The sequence below is a fragment of the Canis lupus genome, chromosome X, assembly GCF_048164855.1.
Source record: "Canis lupus baileyi chromosome X, mCanLup2.hap1, whole genome shotgun sequence".
In the NCBI taxonomy this organism is placed as follows: domain Eukaryota; kingdom Metazoa; phylum Chordata; class Mammalia; order Carnivora; family Canidae; genus Canis; species Canis lupus.
This window is the reverse complement of record NC_132876.1, coordinates 17174340-17194701: the sequence shown is the minus strand read 5'-3', so window position 1 is coordinate 17194701 and position 20362 is coordinate 17174340. Positions and strand designations below refer to the sequence as shown.

The following is a 20362-nucleotide window of genomic DNA, read 5'->3' as shown; positions in this document are numbered from 1 at the left end:
TCATTCCATCAAGTGCCCTCCTTAATGCTCATCACACACTTATCCTATATCCCCCACCCCTATAGTAATAATTTTTAAGCAAAAAAAGGCATAGTACTAAACATACTCTTCTGTAATTTGCTTTTCTCACTTGGACATTTTACTGTGTTAATACTTCTATTATTCCATTGTATGGATACAGCACAAGTTTACCTCTCATATCCCTTACTGATTAACGTTTGGTGTTTTCTAATAATGTATTATTGTGATTGGCACTGCAGTGAACATATTTATGTGTAAGTCTCTGTGAACCCTTGTGAGCTTTTCTGTAGGATGCTTTTTAGAAGTAGAATTTCTAGGCTAATGCATATTATCAGTAAAAAAAAATTGAAAAGTACAGTCCTATTTCCCTCTAAAAATGTAATAAACATCTACTTGAAACCAGTTGCACTACATGTAAAAAGAGCTATACGTATGATAATACCCAGCTTCTAGCAATGTAGCATAGGGAAACAGTCCAATATTTGTAAAAAAGTGCAAATATGCTCTTCCACATTTTTATTTTTAGTAGCAAAAATAATTAGAAGCACCTTTTACATGTCTAACAGTGGGAAATGGTTAAACAAATGCTTACATCCATTTGGACCACTTTTGAAGTCTTAAAAACCATAGAGAGACTAGTAATTTATTTTCAATTATCAGATGAAGAAGCAGAATTCAAAACTATATGTTCCCTACAGTCATAACTAAACATGAAATAACATACATGTAACAAGAAGAGGGGAAAGAAATACAGAAGGCAAATAAGACAGCCCTGTTAGGGCAGTAGAAGGATGGGGTGATTTTTCCCTCTGAGTTGTACACATTGTATTACCTTTATGATTTAAAAAAAAAGTATTTATAAAATGTTGCTGCCTGAAGATAAAATATTGAAGTTTTGGGAAAAATGAGTTAAAATTTCAATCCAGAGGCCAGTGTTTGGCAAAGAAGGAAACAAGGGGCACCTGGGTGGCTCAGTTGGTTCAGTGTCTGCCTTCAGCTCAGGTCATGCTCTCCGGGTCCTGGGATCGAGCCCTGCATTGGGCTTCCTTGCTCAGTGAGGAATCTACTTCTCCTTCTCCCCCTCTCTCCTCCTGCTCTCTCACTGTCTCTCAAATAAATAAATGAAATCTTAAAAAAAGAAAAAGAAGATGAAAACAAGCCTCTCACCTGTTCTCAGCCCACCATGCTTTCATGTGCTCTTGTACGTTTTCATGATTAAAAAATAAAATAATGATTGCTGTGAATCTTGAATTTATATGAATTAATTCAGGGAAAACAGTCTCAGGAGGCATGGCATAGACATTTTGTTCCAGGCAGCATTTTTTTTTGAGTGAGAGAGAGGGGGCCGGGGAGGAGAAGAGGGACAGAGGGAGAGCAAGAATCCCAAGTAGACTCTCCACACAACACAGAGCCCAACATGAGGCTCGATCTCACAACCCAGAGATCATGACTTGAGCTGAAATCAAGAGTCCAATGCCCAATGGACTGAGCCACCCAGGCACTCCCAAGCCAGCATTTTGAAAATTGTCAGCAGAGAGAAACGAAGGTTGTAGCAGCAAGATTCTTTCTGTTCTCCCAGCAGCTGCTTTATTTTCCTGTTTTAATGTGGTCAGATATCATTTATGGTGGTGGGACCCTTTATGTATAGATGAGATAGCATGACATTAGAGGCCATTTCATATTTATTAAAATATTTTTTTAATTGTGAAGGTATGAAAAAGACTTGGTGGACATTTTCCACCAAGCCCACTTTTCAGCCTTGTATAGCAAGCCTACTTTTCAGCCTTGAACTTTAAAATACATCATGGTAACCACAGGGAGAATTAATTATATTCCTAGGAATGTGTTTTTTCTCCTTCTTTTCTTTGACATGACTTGTATGATGTCTTTGAGTCCAGCCAGATTTTTTATTAAAACACTAATATGTCAATTAGCTGCAATGAGAACTGATTTAGTAATGGTAGGCACTCTCGCCAGACACCTGCTGGCAACAGTGATTTTCTCAGCCATTTCTATTTCCCAGGGTGACCGTTTCAAAAAGAAGTATTTCTAGACCAGGTTTGGACTTGTAAGTTCAAGATGGAGAGTGTCTTCTGTAATTGCGTTTCTTGGCCTCTCACAGAGTGACTTTCTTTCCAAAGTTTGAGGTAGAGGTCCAGCTGGGTAAGCTAAGTGGATTCTAATTCCTTGGATGGACTTTCAAGCCCTTTTCCCTATAAAAGTCCATTTCAATGAGTGAATAGATGTTAGGCATTGGGCCCATTCTGGTATTCTAAAAGTTGAAAGGGTACTTCAGTCATCTTTTTTTCCCATAGGAAAAACAAAATGTGACCAGGTTGAGTATTGAACAGTATTCTTTATATTCTTATGCCTCTGCTGAAAACAAGTAGAATTTTTCATTAGTTCATTCACATTAGTATGTTGGGGCTTGTAGGCACTCAGTGCTAGTAAGTCCTGAACAGAGTCATAAAAGAATAATTCTGCACAGTATCTTTATGCTGGAGAAAGATACTCCTATACAACTTCATATAGAGGACCTTAAAACATTCTCTCTCTTGAAACTATCATTTAAGTAAAAGAGGGATTTTCTTGCTAGCTAGATCCACCACAGGGTGTTTTGGTAACCTTCTGTCCTTATTTTGGCAATTCAGATCAAAAGTTTTTGTCCTCTTTCCCCTCCCCCTGACCTCTCCCCCCACCCTGATTTTATCTTTTAAGCTACATTAGAGAAGGTATTTATTGTTTTTGATACTACATTAGAGAAGGTATTTATTTATTATTTTTGAAGATAACTTTTAAAGTAAAAATTGCTTCTAGAAGTAAAATAATCTCTCTTTTGTAGCTCAATAGTGGCATACCAGCCAGCTGGAGACAACAGCCACACCTTCGATGTCACAGCCATGTTCAAGTCTATCGGGATTTTCCTTGGCATCTTCAGTGGATCTTTTGCAATGGGTGCCGCTACTGGTGTGGTGACAGCTTTAATATCCTTTTATTAATCTTTCCTTGTTAACCTAAAAAGTGGTTGAATACTGTATTCCATGGTCTCTCCTAGTTCCATAATTTCCATTGTGTTAAAATTATTTCTTTTTTAAGATTCATTTATTTATTTTAAAGAGAGAGAAAAACAGAGTGAGAGTGGAGGGGATGGTGCCAGAGGACAAAAGTCTTCACAAGCAGACTCCCCACTGAGTACAGAGCCTGATGTGGGGCTCCATTCCATGATCCGTGAGATCATGACCTGAGCTGAAACCACAAGTCAGGGCAGCGCCGTTTGCCCAGCGGTTTAGCACCGCCTTCAGCCCAGGGCATGATGCTGGAGACCCAGGATCAAGTCCCACATTTGGACTCCCTGCATGGAGCCTGTTTATCCCTCTGCCTGTGTCTCTGCCCCTCTCTCTCTTTCTCTCTCTCTCTCTGTGTGTGTCTCATGAATAAATAAACAAATCTTAAAAAAAAAGAAACCAAGAGTCATATGCTTAACCGACTGAGCTACCCAGGCACCTCCATTGTGTTATAGTTCTTAACCTTTTTTTAATGAATTTATTTATTTATTCATGAGAGAGACACAGAGAGAGAGGCAGAGAGGCAGAGACACAGGCAGAAGGAGAAGCAGGCTCCATGCAGGGAGCCCGATGTGGGACTTGATCCCAGGACTCCAGGATCACGCCCTGAGCCAAAGGCAGACGCTCAACCTCTGAGCCGCCCAGGTATCCCTATAATTCTTAACCTTATGACCAAAGACTTGGTTTGAAAACATTAGGTAATCACCCTTACCAATAAATAAATAAAGGAATTTCATTGTTTTGCATTAGGCTCCATGCTCTCCAACTTTCACTAAAAAAGTCTAATTAGACACAGTGACCCTCTGGGAGTGAATTTTAAGGTTATAGACTAAATTGACATAAAGGTAAATACATTTCAGTGAGCCCCTAGATATTCTGCACTGCTGTTCATTTGCTCTTTGTTGAATAGGACAAATAGGAATTGTACAACAATGATGTCAGTTGAACAAAATAGGCTTCCTGGGTTTGGACAGATGGGAATTCATCTCAGCTCTTACAAGTTTTAACCTTCGGTTCTCGAGTCCTTGGCACTGCTACTAGTTTGCTATTAGAAAAGTCATTCTTGTGCTCATTCAGAAAATGCTTCCTGAAATGCTTGCCTCCTGCATGCCAGATGCTATGCTCTGGGCATCAAAGATGGACAAGACAGACATGGCCTCTGCCTTATTGGAGCTTCTGGTATAGAAGAACCAACACTTGACCTGTGGGCCCTCAGTCTAGGAAGGTGGCAGACGGGGACAGCAGGAATATGAGTGGGACTAGATGATCTCTAAAGCGCTTCTAGCTCTAAAACTTTTAAGAGATTTTCATATAAAACAAATACTTTTGGGGGCACCTGACGGATTCAGTTAATAGAGCAAGTGACTCTTAACCGCAGGGTTGTGAGTTTGAGCCCCACATTGGGTGTAGAGATTACTAAAAATTAAGATCTTTAAAGAAAATTTAAAAAACAAATACCTTTTTCAAGGATTTGTAAGTTTGCTCTAATTCAGCTTTGTGCTGGAAGAGACTTGTCTTTTGGCTTTTTACAGGTGAACTGAGGCACAGATAGACAGTAAAAAAAGTTCTGAAAGATAAACCAGGACAAATCGTACTGCTGTCCCATTATAATCTCCTTGAGGATAGGGAGAGAGTTCATCTGAGATTTGTCACAGGTCTACACGGGCCCTCCTCTGGTTGACTAACAAATACTTTTTAGATTAGGGTAAGTGAGCGACATGCCATGCTTTCTTCATCACGGAATACTCTACATCACGGAGGTGCTAGGGGATTAAATAAACATGAAATCTCATGGAAATGCCATATTCTTAGTAAGTGTAAATTGCTGTAATTATGGAAGCTGTCTTGCTTTGGATTGCAGGTTAATAGACATGGCCTGTTGTATATCTGATCTGTTGCTCATGTCTCTGTCCTTTATAATCTGGTTTCTGGCAAGGCGTGCGATGCCCATAAAACAATTGGATTGACAAAACTGTGACTCCCTCATAGAAGCAAAGACTGCTGTCTCCTCAGTCCAATGCTCATTTTAAGAGGTCCTTCACGTCAGCACCTCCTTATTCTGTGACCTGTGTTAGATTGGAGAACCCTTCTTGGCCTTTCATGGTTGCCTTGCCTCAACTATTATTTTTTGTAGTCTTACTTCTGTTTTACGAGGTCTCATTACGGACCTTGACAGTCTTACGTGACAAAGTTCACCAAATTACGGGAGTTCCAGCTGTTGGAGACAGGCTTGTTCTTCTTGATGTCCTGGAGTACCTTCCTCTTGGCTGAAGCATGGGGTTTCACAGGTAGGTTCCTTTCTCTTTTTGACTATAAGCCTTCATGGGTAATGACTTTGCCAGTCATTTTTTCTACACATGGGCACATCCTCTAGCATCTGAACATACTTACTAGGGTTGGGATTTATGCTGTCCCTTTAGAATATAAAAATATTTTTAATAGAAGTGATTCCTCTTAACAAAGTAAGTCACAACTGGAAATTTCAGTGCTAAGCACATGATCTTCTGTAAAATAAAAGCCTCAATATGAATCGGAGAAGGACAAACACTGTATGGTCTCATCCATTTGGGGAATATAAAAAATAGTGAAAGGGAATAAAGGGGAAAGGAGAGAAAATGAGTGGGAAATATCAGTGAGGGTGACAGAACATGAGAGACACCTAACTGGGAAACGAACAAGGGGAAATGGAAAGGGAAGGTGGGCAGGGGGATGGGGTGACTGGGTGACAAGCACTGAGGGGAGCACTTGACGGGATGAGCACTGGGTGTTATGCTATATGTTGGCAAATTGAACTCCAATAAAAAATATACCAAAAAAAAGCCTCAATATGAAAGTCAAGAAGTCTCCTTTGATTTGAACTTGGAACTTGTTGTCTTTATAGGTGTGGTTGCAGTGTTGTTTTGCGGTATCACACAGGCCCATTATACATACAATAATTTGTCCACAGAATCCCAGCATAGAACTAAACAGGTAAGAGAAACTTTATAGTTTGTGAATAAACTTTTCCTCCTTACAGCAAAACCAAAGGTTTTTTAACTGAAAAATCATTAGTTGGTTCCAAACAATGTCTACTCCTTTCAGCTCCTCTTCCTTTGACTCCAGAGATAGATGGGATTGGTGGGTTGAAGAGTAGCAGCTTTAAGGTAGAGATAGTTCAGCAGAATACCTAGGGGGCATTATTACTGTGGCTCCAGGAATCAATTGGCTTCCTTTCCTTGTTTCCCTAATCAAATTGCTTTTAAGAGGAATGTTTTGGAAGTTCACTCAGGTCTGACTAGCAGTACTGCTCAATGATAGAAACAAGAATAATTTCTGATCTGACTGGATCTACTGCCAGCTGATACAGAGAAGATCGACCTCTTTCAGGCCCTTTGCAGCTGCTCTGTTTCCAGGAATGTCAGCTACACCAGTGGTTAGGTTTCATATGGTACTGAATGATCAGGTGTGCAGAGTACCTGGAGAGAACCATAAAGGAAATAGGCATAGCATTTCCTAGTCTTTGTTTAAGATTTTATTTATTTATTCATTAGAGACACCGAGAGAGGCAGAGATATAGGCAAAGGGAGAAGCAGGCTCCATGCAGGGACCCTGATGCAGGGACTTAGTCCCTGGACCCCAGGATCACGCCCTGAGCTGAAGGCAGATGCTCAACCACTGAGCCATCCAGGTGTCCTAGCATTTCCTAGTCTTATGAGGCATTTGGGACCATGAATGAACAATATGTAATGTCTACAATAGAAACAAATGCATACTTGATTATAATTAGATGCTTTCAGTTTTGCCAGATGACTACACAGTGAGATTAGCCTGGAAAGGGCTCCTTTTTAAAAGTATTTATTTATTTATTCATGAGAGGCAGAGACACAGGCAGAGGGAGAAGCAGGCTCCGCATGGGGAGCCTGATGCAGGACTCAATCCCAGTACCCCGGAGATCATGACCTGAGCCAATTAACCACTGAGCCACCCAGGTACCCTGGAAAGGGCTCCTGATAAAGCAGGAGCAAATGTCCTTATTCTTTTTTTCTTTATTCTGGAGCTACAAATTTAGTATATGGCCTGTGTTTTTTTCCTAACTTCTCAAAAGAGATTAGATTTTTCTTCCACCAAGCATATACACTGGGCTACAGATCTCTTTTATGAATTAATTCACTGCAGTAAGCGTAGGGAGGAAAATCAGCTGGGGTGTTCAGTATTTTTCTAGGCAATGGAGTGGAGAATTTGAGGAAAACAAGGTAGGAGTTTCCAGTCTTGTTGGTAATACGAAGCTGTATAACATTAAAAAAAAAAAAAACCCAGGGGATCCCTGGGTGGCTCAGCAGTTTAGTGCCTGCCTTTGGCCCAGGGCATGATCCTGGAATCCCAGGATTGAGTCCCGCATCAGGCTCCCTGCATGGAGCCTGCTTCTCCCTCTGCCTGTGTCTCTGCCTCTCTCTCTCTGTCACTCATGAATAAATAAATAAAATCTTTTTAAAAACCCAGATTAATAGAACTTCTATATTGTGTGTTTCACATGATATGTCATACAAGAAGTCACAAGGGAAATGGTCTGAGGCTTGAGGAGGCTAGAAAACTATCATAGAAGAAATGGTTAACCTAGAAAGACAGGAAGGATTCAGAAAAACAGAAAAAGCGTAAGAAAAAAATCAGAAAGGAAACAATACTGGCAAAGACAGAAACAAAAAGGTGGCTAATGTTAGCGAAAGGAAGGCCGCAAAGTCTGGTGCAGGGGTGGGCAAATGATGGCCAAACCTCCCTGTAAAGTCTGTGAGCTGAGGATGATTTTTACATTTCTAAATGGTTGGAAACAAAAGATTTTGTGACACACGAAAATTATATGACATACAAATTTCAGTGTCCGTTAGTAGTTTTACTGGCACACTGCCACCCCTATTTTTTAACATGTAGTCTGTGGCTGCTTTTGTGCTACATTGGTAGAATTGAATGATTGTGATGGGCCCTATGTGGCCCATACAGCCTCAAAATGTTTACTCTCTCTCTCTCTCTCTCTCTGGTCCTTCATAGAAAAAATTTGCCAGCTCTTGATTTTATGGATTAAAGCAGAGAGTCTGTGTTGTTCCAAATCCTGGTTCCACTACTTGCTGGCTGTGTGACTAGGGGCAAGTTCCATAACTTCTCTGTACTTCAGTTTTGTCATCTTTAAAATGAGGGTAACAATAGTACCTACCTCATAGAGTTGTGAGATTAAAATGAAATAATGCTTGTAAAGTCCTTAGCATAGTATCAGACACATAGTAAAAAAATGGATAAAGTTAAGCCATTATCATTAAACAAATAAGTAACTAATGATAATAGTATATTAAGTCATTTAAATTAAGTACATGCTTACTTATTTCCATTTTTAATTCCCATTTTTCAAGAATGAGGCAAGCCCAGTTTAGAAAGGTTATCTTGCCCAAAGCCACACAGCCAGCAAGTGGGAAAAGCAAGATTCAAGCCAAGGCATTTTGACTCCTGGGCCCATGTTGTTACTTAACCACCACCCTGTTTTAGTGGGGCAGAGGGCTTGTGTTCAAGAGCAGTGGTAGATAACTCGGATGGACAGAGGGACGCTGGATTACAGAGGGCCTGGAATTCATTTGGCAAGTCACCAGGCTCAGATCCCTGCTCTGTCAGGAACACTTGACAAGCTGTGGCATGAATGGGCAGGGGTGGGCAGACAGCAGCAGGGGTACAGAGCACAGGGCTATCATGCGTAAACCCATACTCCCTGAACCAGGGCTGAGACCCATGTAAAAAGTGAAATCAGCAACAAGGTGGTGATATGAAAGTTGTCATGAAACATTTGATGCCAAGAGAAAAGAATTTGAACTGGATCTTCCAGTCTAAAAGAGGGTGGCGTCTTCAAACTGCCATGTCAAGAGAGACTCACTGGGTGAGGGTACAGAACAGGGGCAACAGGAATACGGTTCAGGACCCTTTGCATTATTATGGGTGGGGTGTAATGAAAGCTATAGACTAAGGCAGTGACAGGGGCAAGAAACATCCCCAAAGAAAACTTGACAGGGTTTGGAGGAGGAGGAGGAGGGGGAGGGGGAGGAGGAGGGTGACTGAACATGGGGATTGACAAAGGAAGCTGATGGGGGATGTGTGGGAACATTTCTGGCTTTTTCTGAGGGACTAGAAAATGTCATCTCTGTATTTGCTTCCTCCCGAAGCACATATTTTAGGGATATACATGAGCTTTATGTATGTGAGGTGTCTTCGTCTTTATCTTCATGATGTTTGTGTTTTCAGATTACGTAACTTAATGTATTTACTGGACTAACCTTTTAAAATTTCGTTTCAGTTGTTTGAGCTTCTCAATTTCTTGGCAGAGAATTTCATCTTCTCCTACATGGGACTGACACTGTTCACCTTCCAGAACCATGTCTTTAACCCAACATTTGTAGTAGGAGCATTTGTATCCTTTATTACGTGTTCTGTTTTGAAAACTTCTTTTCAGTTGAGATTCGCACATGTTTTCTGGATGATGAGTGATAAGAATACATTTAAATATATAAAATTTTCCTCAGTAAAACAAAGAAGGATTCCAACTCTTGTTCCTGTTCTATTTTTTATTCTGTTCTCTTTTCATTTTCGTTTATTACACAAATAACACAGGTTGAAATGACAGAAAAAAAGTCTTTGCTCATTCCACCAGTCCCTGAGAATAAAACTGTTTATCCTCTGTCACTGAATGGAAGACAGAGAGAGAGTAGATCCTGGGAAAGAGTTTGCCAGTCTGTACCACAGGGCAGTAGTTGCAAGATGGTGAAAGGCTAAATGAGGCTGCTTTGCTCTGGCTCTGGCTCTGGCTTTAAAAACCAGCCAAAATGGGGAAGCTGGGTACATGAAAGAGAGCACTCAGTAGTGCCAGCCTTAGGAGAAGGCAGGAGAAAATGAAATCCAACATGTGGGGAGGGTTTGGCCTCCAGAAGGAGGAGGAACAGCCCCACCATTGTTCCAGGAGAGGACAGGGAATGTAAAGATGCAGGTAAACACCTGTAAGATGGAGTTCCTGTTTGATGGCTTCTATTTTTATCTGTAAAGTAGGTGGTGAGCATCTGCTGAGAGGGAGGGAGGAGTAGGTGGCCTATCAGTTATTTATTGTATAACAAAGTCCCCTAAAATGTAGCAGCTTAAAACAACAAACATGTATTACCTCACACAGTTTCTGAAGGTCAGGAATCCAAGAACAGTTTAGTTGGGTTCTGGCACAGCGATCTCTCGTGAGAATGCGTCACGCTGTGGACTGGGGCTATACTCTTTCAGGACTTGACTGAGGCTTGCAAGATCCTCCCCAAGTTCACTCACATGGTCATTAATCAGAGGCCTAAGTTTTGCTTCAGGGGACCTCTCCATGGGGCAGCTCACAACATAGCTTCCCCCAGAGGGAGTAAGCTGAAAGAGCACCAAGATGGAAGCTGAAGTGCTGTTTATAACCTAATCTTGAAAGTGACCATCATCCCTTCCGCCCACATTCTATTGGTCACACTGGTGGACCCTGGTACAGTGTGAGCAGGGACTACACGAAGGTATGGATACTAGGAAGCAGGGATTGGGAACCATATTGACGGCTGGCTTCCATGGATGATAGGAGTTTTGAGGAGAAGGCTTGGAAATAGACATAGAGAGCGGACGAGCAAGTGAGTGAGTTGACTGAAGAAATGCAGTAGGATTGCCGAGCAGCATTAAGGACTCATTAGAGTTTGAGGAATAGGTACTAACAGTAGAATCAAGTCTGCCCTGTTGTACAACTTTGTCGAGGAGTACTTGGCTGGAAGCACGAGGAAAGAGAGATGGGTCCTTTGAGGTTTGGGGTTTAGTCAAGTGAGTACAGTGAAAACCCAGAGAGGGACAAATGAGTGTAGGGTACAGGGAAGAGTGTTATTAAGATGTGGCTGAGAAAGGAAGTGAAGAAATGAGGACTGGTTGTTTGAGGGAAGACTTGAGGGTTCTTTGGATGGGAGGTCCCAGGGAGGTAGAGGTGAGGAGCCATCCAAGGGGAATAGATAAACGTGAAACATGAAAGCAGAGAATGTGTTTAGAGAGGGAGATGTTTAAATTAGTGGTTTCCAAAAGAACTATTTTTTAAAACTACTTCAGAATGAAGCCAAAGAGATTACCAGAAATATTTTTAAAATTAAAGCTTGAAGCAGGATCTCTATTAGAAAGCAAGGTATTACTGAAATGCCATTCTGTATTTAATCTTCTGGGAATGAACTTCAGGCAAAAAAAAAAAAAAGAGGAAAACCCTATTAAGAGAAGAAACCTAGCTGGAAGACTCCCATGAGATCAGTCACTTCATATCCTGCTAGTCTTTGAGAAACTTTTGAGCAGTCAACTGGCTCGATCTACTATACTTATCCAGAAATGAGGCTAAATATTCTCTATAGGTTTCTGAGTCTGTGAGGACTCAGGTTCCTCAGTGAAAAAGCCTACCATGAAAATTGACTTTTACCAGGAGAGAGTTGTCCTCTTGCTGGCTGTATTAGTTAGATATAGGTTTGACTTTATGTGCCAGTGACCCAAATTAACCAAGGTTTGTTTATTTTTTTAATTTTTTTCACTTTTTAAAAAAGATTTTTATTTATTTATTCGAGAGAGAGAGAGAGGGAGGCAGAGACACAAGCAGGAGGAGAGGCAGGCCCCATGCAGGGAGCCCCATGTGGGACTCGATCCTGGGACTCCAGGATCACGCCCTGGGCTGAAGGTGGAGCTAAACCGCTGAGCCACCTGGGCTGCCCTAACCAAGGTTTAAACAAGACAGAAGTTTCTTTCTTTCTCATGTCAGAGTCTGAACTGTTGTGGCAGCTATGCTCCACAGGGTCATCAGGGACCCAAGCAGCCTTTTTGCACCCATCTTTAGGGAGTTGCCGTTATTCTTAGGGACCAGCATGGCTCACCCCTGTGTCTGCCATTTCCTTTTAAGGACATGGCCCCAAATAGGCACACATCACTTCCACTTAACATCCATTGGGTTACATGGACTTACAAGAGAAGCTGGGCATTCTATTCTTTAGGTGACTGTGTATGCAGATGAAATTTGGAGGTAAAAGTGAGGAGGGTCTATGATTAGAGAGGAAGAGAAGTCTAGACATTGAGGATATAACTAGCAGTCACTGCTACATTGGCCCATGTGTTTTGTTATTATTTTCTTATTTTTTTAGAGAATTGCTATTTAATTGTTATTTATTTAATTGTTATTTATTGTTATTAAAACCTTTGCAATCTAAAGTAGTTTTAGATTTATAGGAAAATTGTGAAGATAATACAGGAAGTTCTTATATACCCCACACCCAAGTTTGCCTGTTATTAATATCTCACATTAGCATGATACACTTGCCACAATTAATGAACCAGTATTGACACATTATCTTTAGATCAAGCTCATACTTAATGCAGATTCTCAGAATCATCCTCTTGATAATCTGTGAACTCCTATTCCGGTAGTGAGAAACCTGGCTTCCACCGTCCACCATCCTATTTCCTTAATTGTTCCATTCCAGCACATATAGGAGTATCAGAATTGTTAACCAGTACTCCCATAGCAAACAACTTGACTAACAAGCACATGATGCTTATGTGCAGTTCCTTGTGCTGGTAATCTTACAGCCTCTGTCCACCTCCAGTGTTACTTAGGTCAACACTGTTTACTCCAACTAGTTTTTTTTTTCTCCTCCCCCACTTTCCCCAACCTTGGTTTTTTTTTCATCTTAAATGTTCCTTTATATCCCTTTTAGAAAATGGGACAGAGGGATCCCTGGGTGGCGCAGCGGTTTGGCGCCTGCCTTTGGCCCAGGGCACGATCCTGGAGACCCGGGATCGAATCCCACGTCGGGCTCCCGATGCATGGAGCCTGCTTCTCCCTCTGCCTATGTCTCTGCCTCTCTCTCTTTCTCTCTCTGTGTTACTATCATAAATAAATAAAAATTTAAAAAAAAGAAAATGGGACGGAGACTGTATTATAACAAAATAAACATTGTAATTGTAAAGCAGGAATCTCTACACACAGCAAGCTGGGCAAAAAGACACGAGGACTGGTTTCTAGTTAAAGCCAATCTGAATTTCCATTAAGACTTCCATTTGAAGCAGGGTGGAAGTATAGACTTGGAGGAACACATCTGGGCAAGTAGGAATTTCAGTTGTAGGAGAGATTAGAGCTGCCCTTTTCTTTGTTCTGAGGAAGCAAGGGCAAGTTTAGTCTGTATAACTTTCCCTCCCACCAACACAGACTTAAATTAAGATGGCTTAACCTATGATATTAATAATCTTACCATTATACCAAAGAAGATCAGCTTTTAAATGTGTTTCTATTCATCTAATGCATTTCGCATATGTTAGAGCTGCACTGTCCAATTTGGTAGTAATTAACTGTGTGTAATTATTTAAATTTAAGTTAATTTAAATGAAATAAAATTGAAAGTTTATTTCCTTGCTACTCTAGCCACATTTCAGGCACTCACCATGTTAGTGCAGATATAGAACATTGTTGTCATCACAGAAAGTTCCATCAGATAGCACTGTTACCAGAAGCAAAAGACTGTTAGAGACTGAATTTCTTTTTTTTTAAGATTTTATTTATTTATTTGAGAGAGAGTGCGCATGCATGGTGGTGGGGGGAAGGACAAGCACAGGGCTCAATCTCATGACTTTGAGATGCCCTGAGCCAAAAATCAAGAGATGCTTAACTGACTGAGTTACCCAGGTACCCCAGAGACTAAGCTCCTGAAGATAGTCTCTCACCATCTTGAATGTGTAGCCTAGATAATATTAATAGTAAAAAGAAATCGGCCTTAACATTTTAATTTCAGATTGCTATTTTCTTGGGAAGAGCTGCTAATATTTACCCCTTGTCCCTCTTACTTAATTTGGGTAGAAGAAGTAAGATTGGATCAAATTTTCAGCACATGATGATGTTTGCTGGTAAGTTGTAATTTTCCCTCTCTTGGCCCACTCCAAGAAACCACTCACAACACATATGCTAGCTTGATTTTAAACAGAAATGATATGCTAATAATATAAGACTCCCTTAAACCTTGAAGTTGCAACCTCCAATGGAAAATTCTTTTTATAGTGTCCTGTTCCGTTATGTGAGAATTTTTTTCTGGTTTCAAATTCCTGATTCAGAAATATGTCACATGTAGTGGAGAAGATAAAGATTCCTGCATTTTCACACAAAAATCTATATGTGAGTTTTTATGGCAGTTATAGTCATAATTGCCAAAACCTGGAAACAGCCCAGTGGGTGAATGAATAGGCAAATCATAGGACATCTATGAGGCCATGGGGTGTTCCTTAGCACTAAAATGTCAAACTAGTGATATGTACAACAACATGGATGCACCTCAGAGGCATCACCCTGAGTGAATGAAGCCAGTCTCCAAGGATTATATCCTCAAAAAGATAAAAGCACAGTGGTGGAGAACAGCTCAATGGCTACCTGGGCTTTGGCAGGGTGACAGAGAGGTTGGGCTAAAAAGATATAGCACCAAGGATTTGGTGAGGGGGAAGTTAGGGGTGGTGACACTGCTCTGTGCTTTGGTTGTGCTAATGGACATGCACCTGTGCATTGTTAAAACTCACGGGACTGAATGTGAAAAAAGTGGATTTTACTGGATGTAAATATAAAAATAAATTTTAAAATATTTCTAAAGGCCAGCACATGTCAGGATCCTCTAATTCTCTGTACCTATACATACTTTTGTATGTTAATATAGATTCCATATTTGTTCAGATGCTTCTAAGTTCTTAAGACTGTGCCTTATTTTTCTGAATTTCCAAAGCTTGCATTGGTAATGAGTTATTGAAGAAATGCCTCTTTCATGCCCTTGCAGGCCTCCGTGGCGCAATGGCATTTGCTTTGGCCATTCGAGATACTGCCACTTACGCACGGCAAATGATGTTCAGCACCACACTTCTGATTGTGTTTTTTACTGTGTGGGTATTTGGTGGTGGCACCACTGCCATGCTGTCGTGCTTGCATATAAGGTAGGTCATGTCTGGGGACCTCATTTTAATATTAAACTCTAATTTAGGGGTTTTTTTTCTTTCAATTATGAGAAAAGTTTAAGCTTTGGCAAATGTATAATGTTTTATTTTTTCTTTTTAAAAATTATGTAACCTGTAGTACAAAGAAAATGGGAAATGTGCAAAAGAAAGTTAAAAACCATTGTTTACACTTTGAGGGTTGCCCTTCCAGATCTCTTGCTATGTGTTATATGTATTTTTAACAAAAAGGGACAGCACCGCAGGTATTCTTGTAAAGCAATTTTTAAATGTAATATAGCATGGACATGTATGCTAGGAAATATATTTGCATTAGAAATTCATGGCTGCATACATAATTTATTTAACCAAATCCCTATCTTTGTATTTTTACATTGTTTCTAGGATTTTTCTGTTACCATTACCATTTGAGAATTTTGCTATTAATGTTACCATTAACAGTGTGAACATTCATAAAAGCACACACTATTGTGCACTTGTTTGATTATTTCCTTAGGATCCATTCCTAGGAGTGGCATTGCTTGGTCAAAGGATAATGCATATATTAAGGCTTTTGATCCATATCACCCAATCAGATCAAAAATGTTTTTTCTCATCTACAGCATATGAAAAAGTCCAGTTTATCCCAACCCTAATCAGTACTAAACATTATCCTTCTTTTTCAACTTTATGATCAGCATTGTTTCTAACCTGATTATCCAAACCCAAGATTTGGAGGACTTAGTGTTAAATGCATACTAGTTAATGTATTCAATTGGAAAGCTCCGGCCTCTCAAGAGTTCTGTATTGTTTCCATGGATACAGCAGCCTGTGTTGCTAAAGCTTTTGTAGATTTTAGTTCTGTGTTTGGCTGAAACTTCATAGACCTTCTCCTGAGCCTATAGAATGTGTAGAGTTCATTACAGAAAACAGTATTTCACATTTTATAGAATTTGTTCTCCATTTTTTCATTGTATTATAACTTTCTTTTAAACATTCTAAAGACCAGCTGGCCCTAAATCACACTTTGTATGTTGTTATTGTCTTTATTTCTTTTTACTGTTCAAACTCCTTTCTTAACATTTCTGTGCTATTATTGTGTATAATCAAAAATAATGTTCTTATAATTCTGATCATTACTTCAGGGAGGACCTGGCATTTGTTGAGCACCTACTATATGCTGGGCATTGTGCTAAGTGCATGTCACATATTTATCTAATCACAATAGCTCCATTTTACAAATGAGGAAATAGTGGCTTTAAAAGTTTCTAAGTTGTTCAAGGTCATACAGAGAATTAAGTAGCAGACAGAGCAGCCTCCAGTCTCACCTCATTTCTCATAGACTATGCTGCCTCAAGAAAGGAGGGTGTTAACTTTTGGAAGGATTAAACTCCTTTCTTCCCTTAAGAGCTTGTAAATGAAGATTCTTATTCTACTGAGAACAAATTAAATATAAGATATTGGATGAAAAATAATGGTCTTCAGTAGAGTCTCAGTGTTTCCATGGACTCCATTCTCTTTCTTGGCAGCCCTCCACACAAAATACCCATGCCTATCCCCCCCAACTAAACTAAAAACCCCACCTAGAATTGAATCTACCTCAGCACACTTGCAAGCCCTTTGGCCCCATCTTGCCTGTCCTGGAGCATAGCTTGACAATTATACGCATTGCCTTAGGTTAGTTCTTGTTGTGGTTGTTTGGGGGGTTTTTTGGCCTCTGTGAGCAGAGGCTGGATTTTAAGTTTCTTTTCTCTCCTCCTCCCCACTCCAGATTTGTCTAGGACAATTTTGATGATGCTGAGAAGTCCTTAAAGTTTAAAATTCATACAGACTGAAGTTTGACTTTGAGTTCTTGCTCCTTCATTCTCCAATTCTGTGTTCTTGGGCAAGTTCTTGACTCTTTTTATGCCTCATGTTCCTCATTTGTAACCTGTGTGATAGTACCTGCCTCCTCCAGGGTTGTTGTGAGGATTCAGTGAGCTAATGTTTGTAAAGCTCTTAAGCACAGCACTTCCAACGTGCCTTTTATTTATTTGTTTGATTAATGCCAAATGATCACCAGCCATGTGCCAGGCACTGTTTTAGGCTCTTAGTGGTTCTCAGTGGAGGAGTGCAATTTGGCAATGTCTGGAGACATTTTTGATTGTCACAATCAAAGAGTGGAGGCTGCTCCCAGCATCTAGTTAGCAGAGGCCAAGGATGCCTCTAGACATCCTATAGGGCACAGGATAGCACCCCCGCAACAAAGAATTGTCTGGGCCAAAATATCAGTAATGCAAAAGCTAAAAGACCCTGCTTTGGAGGGATACAGTGGTAGCAATAAAATAGGAAAGGTCTCTGGTCTCATGAAGTCTACATTTTACTGGAAGAAGACAGTAAGCTAGTAAACAAATGGATGAAAACAATTTAGGTGATATTAAGTGCTATGATAACAAACACGATACTGTGATAGTGACCAGGGATAGAGTGAATTTTATACACAGAGGTCAGGTAAGGTCTCTTTGAGGTTCCATTTGAGCCCAGTCTACCTGAATGACAAGATATGGCGAGTTAAACAGTGAGCAGGAAGAAGAGTGGTCCAAGCAGTACAGGAAAGAAGTGCAAAGGCTCTGAGGCAAGAGCATACTTTGCCTGTTTAGTGAACAGAAAAAAGCCCACATAGCTGGAATATGGTGATTGCAGGATAGGTAGGAGATGAGGTAGGCAAGATCCTATAGGGGCAGGGGTTGGCAAATGTGTCCTGTAAAGGGCCAGATAGTAAATATTCTAGGCTTTGCAGGCCATATGGTATCTGTCTCAGCTACTCAACTCTCACATGAAAGCAGCCATAGACAACACGTAAATCAGTTGGCGTGGCTGTGTTCCAACAAAACAGGAGGCATACTGGACATGGCCTGTGGGCCGTAGTTTGGGGAACCCTGCTATCTGGCCTTGAAGGACATGGTAAGGAGTTTGAATTTTAAAATCCAATCGGAAATCTTGTAGGACTTTAAAGCAAAGGAGTGACATGATCTATTTGACAGTGTGAAAGGATCGCTCCAGCTGTTGTGCGGACAAAGGATCCTCAGTGAGCTAGAGCCAGCTAGCCAGCTCTCCCTGCATCTTCTCACATGGTTTGTGACAGTCACACTTGGCTCCCTGTCATTTCCCACATAGACTTGGCACTTCTTGGTCTCTGAGCCTTTGCTCATACTGTTTCCTCTGCCGGGACTTCCCCTTCACTCCCAGGAAACAGCACAGCTCAGATGCCCCTTCCTCCCTTTGCCCTGTTCTGTCAGACCCCCTCCTCCCTTTGCTTTACATGGGTATGCCTGTTAGAGCGCTTATCTCAGCCAGCCTTGTAATCATAGCAGTGCCAGAAGGGCTACTGTTCAGGGAGTGTGAGCTGAGGCATCAGACACTTCTAAAATCTTTAGATACATTTTCTCATTTAATCCTTTTATCAACTTTATGTGGTGGATATTGTCCCCGTTTTCCAGGTGATAAAATCAGGGTTCTTCAGGCTATGTAACCTAAGTTCACCTAGCTAGAAAGGAGCTGAGGCCAGACATGGAGCCCAGCCCTCTCCGATTGCAAAGCCCTTGGGGATAGTGCTCTAGTTATGTCTGTACCCCCAACTAGTCTGTGAGCTCCTTGAGGGCAGGCGCTGTGTCTCATTTGTGTCTATGCCCTGTGCCTAGCACAGTGCCTGGCAGATAATAAATGCTCTATAAATGTTTATTACACTGAACTGGCTTCCAGTAACATTCCATCTTAGTATTACAAATGTGCTATCTCCAAGACCACTAGATGTCACTTTAGATGCACAAATATGCCTAGAGTTTAATGTGGCTGAGAAGGTATTAAACAGCTTCTGGCCATTTAACAAAGACAAGACGAGCCTTTCTTTGAATTATGAATCTGGTCGTGGCCATCTGTTTTCAAGTACTTGACCATGACTCACTTGCCTTCCAGATGAGGTCTTGCATCAGTTTCCTCCCTATGGTGTATTCGCATTCTGGGATGCTACTGCTACAGCTTCTTACACTGCTATTTTTTCTGTGTTATCTGTAGTAGTGACCTTAATCGATAAACATTTGAGCACCTATTGTGTATCAGGTACTGTGCTAGACTCTGGGGCTACAGAGATGAATTGAGACATGGCCTTTACCCTCAAGGAGCTCACAGTCTATTTGGGGAGACTGACAGGTAAATAATTACACTCTACTGTGTTAAGTATTGTAATAGAGGAATATAGAAAGTGCTGTTGAAGCCCAGAGGAAAGAATGGTTCCACCTGCAGGGGTCATAGAATGGTTTATTTGGAACTCACCAAAGGAATAAGGAAAACATAGGGGACAGTGGATTTCAGATAGAGGGCAAAGGCATGGAGGCTTGGGAGAGGACGAGTTTGGGAAGAGGAGTAGGTGGTATAAATATATGTCTAATATAGGGTATGTAGAAGAGAATGAGAGGAATGAGAGTGGAACGTAGCTTGGGGTGGCAGGGCTCGCTAGTCTGTAGAGAGCCTTCAGTGCCACCCAAAGGGCTTTAGACCTGACCCTCTGGGTTGTAAGCCACTCTGAGAGTCTTTTGCCGGGGGAACGACCCAGTGAGTTCTATGCTTTAGACAGCTAACTGCAGAGGACAGCCTGGCAGCTGGACAGCCTTACTACCAATTGCAACAGACCTCATGAGTCACAACGAGGCCTTGAGCTTGAGCTGTTGGAATGGAAATGAGAGAAGATGTGAGAAATGGTTTAGAGAAAGAACAGACAGAGTAGTGGGTGCCGGTGTTGAGAGAGTGGAGTCAAAACTTCATAATGAAGCTGTTCCCTGGGATACGGGAAGCAGGAATTTTAAGCAGATAAAAGAGAATTATGAAGAACCCAGGCTAATATCTGTCCATTAGCCTATGGGGCGGGGCGGCGGTAGGGGGGACTGTAAATGGGCCCTCTCTTCAGTCATCATAACAGAATGTTGCCATGAGAGCTGAGAGGTCCGAAAACACGTAGCTCTCTCCTGGAACTGCACTATGCCAGCCTTGCTTTTGGAACTACCCATTGGTTCCTATTCAGCAACTAGGGCAGTGTTGCTTTCCCCATCTCTGCTTCCAGTGCCCTGCCATTTAGGGAAGAGAATGTTATTTTTCTGAAACTGATAAGTGGGATTGCAGGAGGAGAATTGTTAGTAGACCATGCCTGCCTCGGGATCCGGGCTGTTGCTAAGGAAAGTAACAGGAGCCAAAATGGACATCAGCAACCAGAGAGAAGCAAGAAAATGTTAACCATTCCAGAGCTTGTGTATCAG

At 41.2% G+C, this 20362-nt stretch overlaps 1 protein-coding gene across 2 annotated transcripts in view; it reads left to right on the top strand.

Annotated features, from left to right (window-relative positions):
• SLC9A6 (solute carrier family 9 member A6) overlaps nt 1-20362 on the top strand; it is a 56894-nt gene that overhangs the window by 16616 nt on the left and 19916 nt on the right. The window contains exons 7-13 of one of the 2 annotated variants that reach the window (XM_072816532.1): nt 2864-3005; nt 5269-5374; nt 5968-6056; nt 9394-9507; nt 13901-14012; nt 14924-15077; nt 19173-19262. In XM_072816532.1, the coding sequence (XP_072672633.1) occupies nt 2864-3005; nt 5269-5374; nt 5968-6056; nt 9394-9507; nt 13901-14012; nt 14924-15077; nt 19173-19262 (807 nt within the window). The remainder of the gene's footprint in view (nt 1-2863; nt 3006-5268; nt 5375-5967; nt 6057-9393; nt 9508-13900; nt 14013-14923; nt 15078-19172; nt 19263-20362) is intronic. The other variant, XM_072816531.1, reaches the window with a different exon arrangement.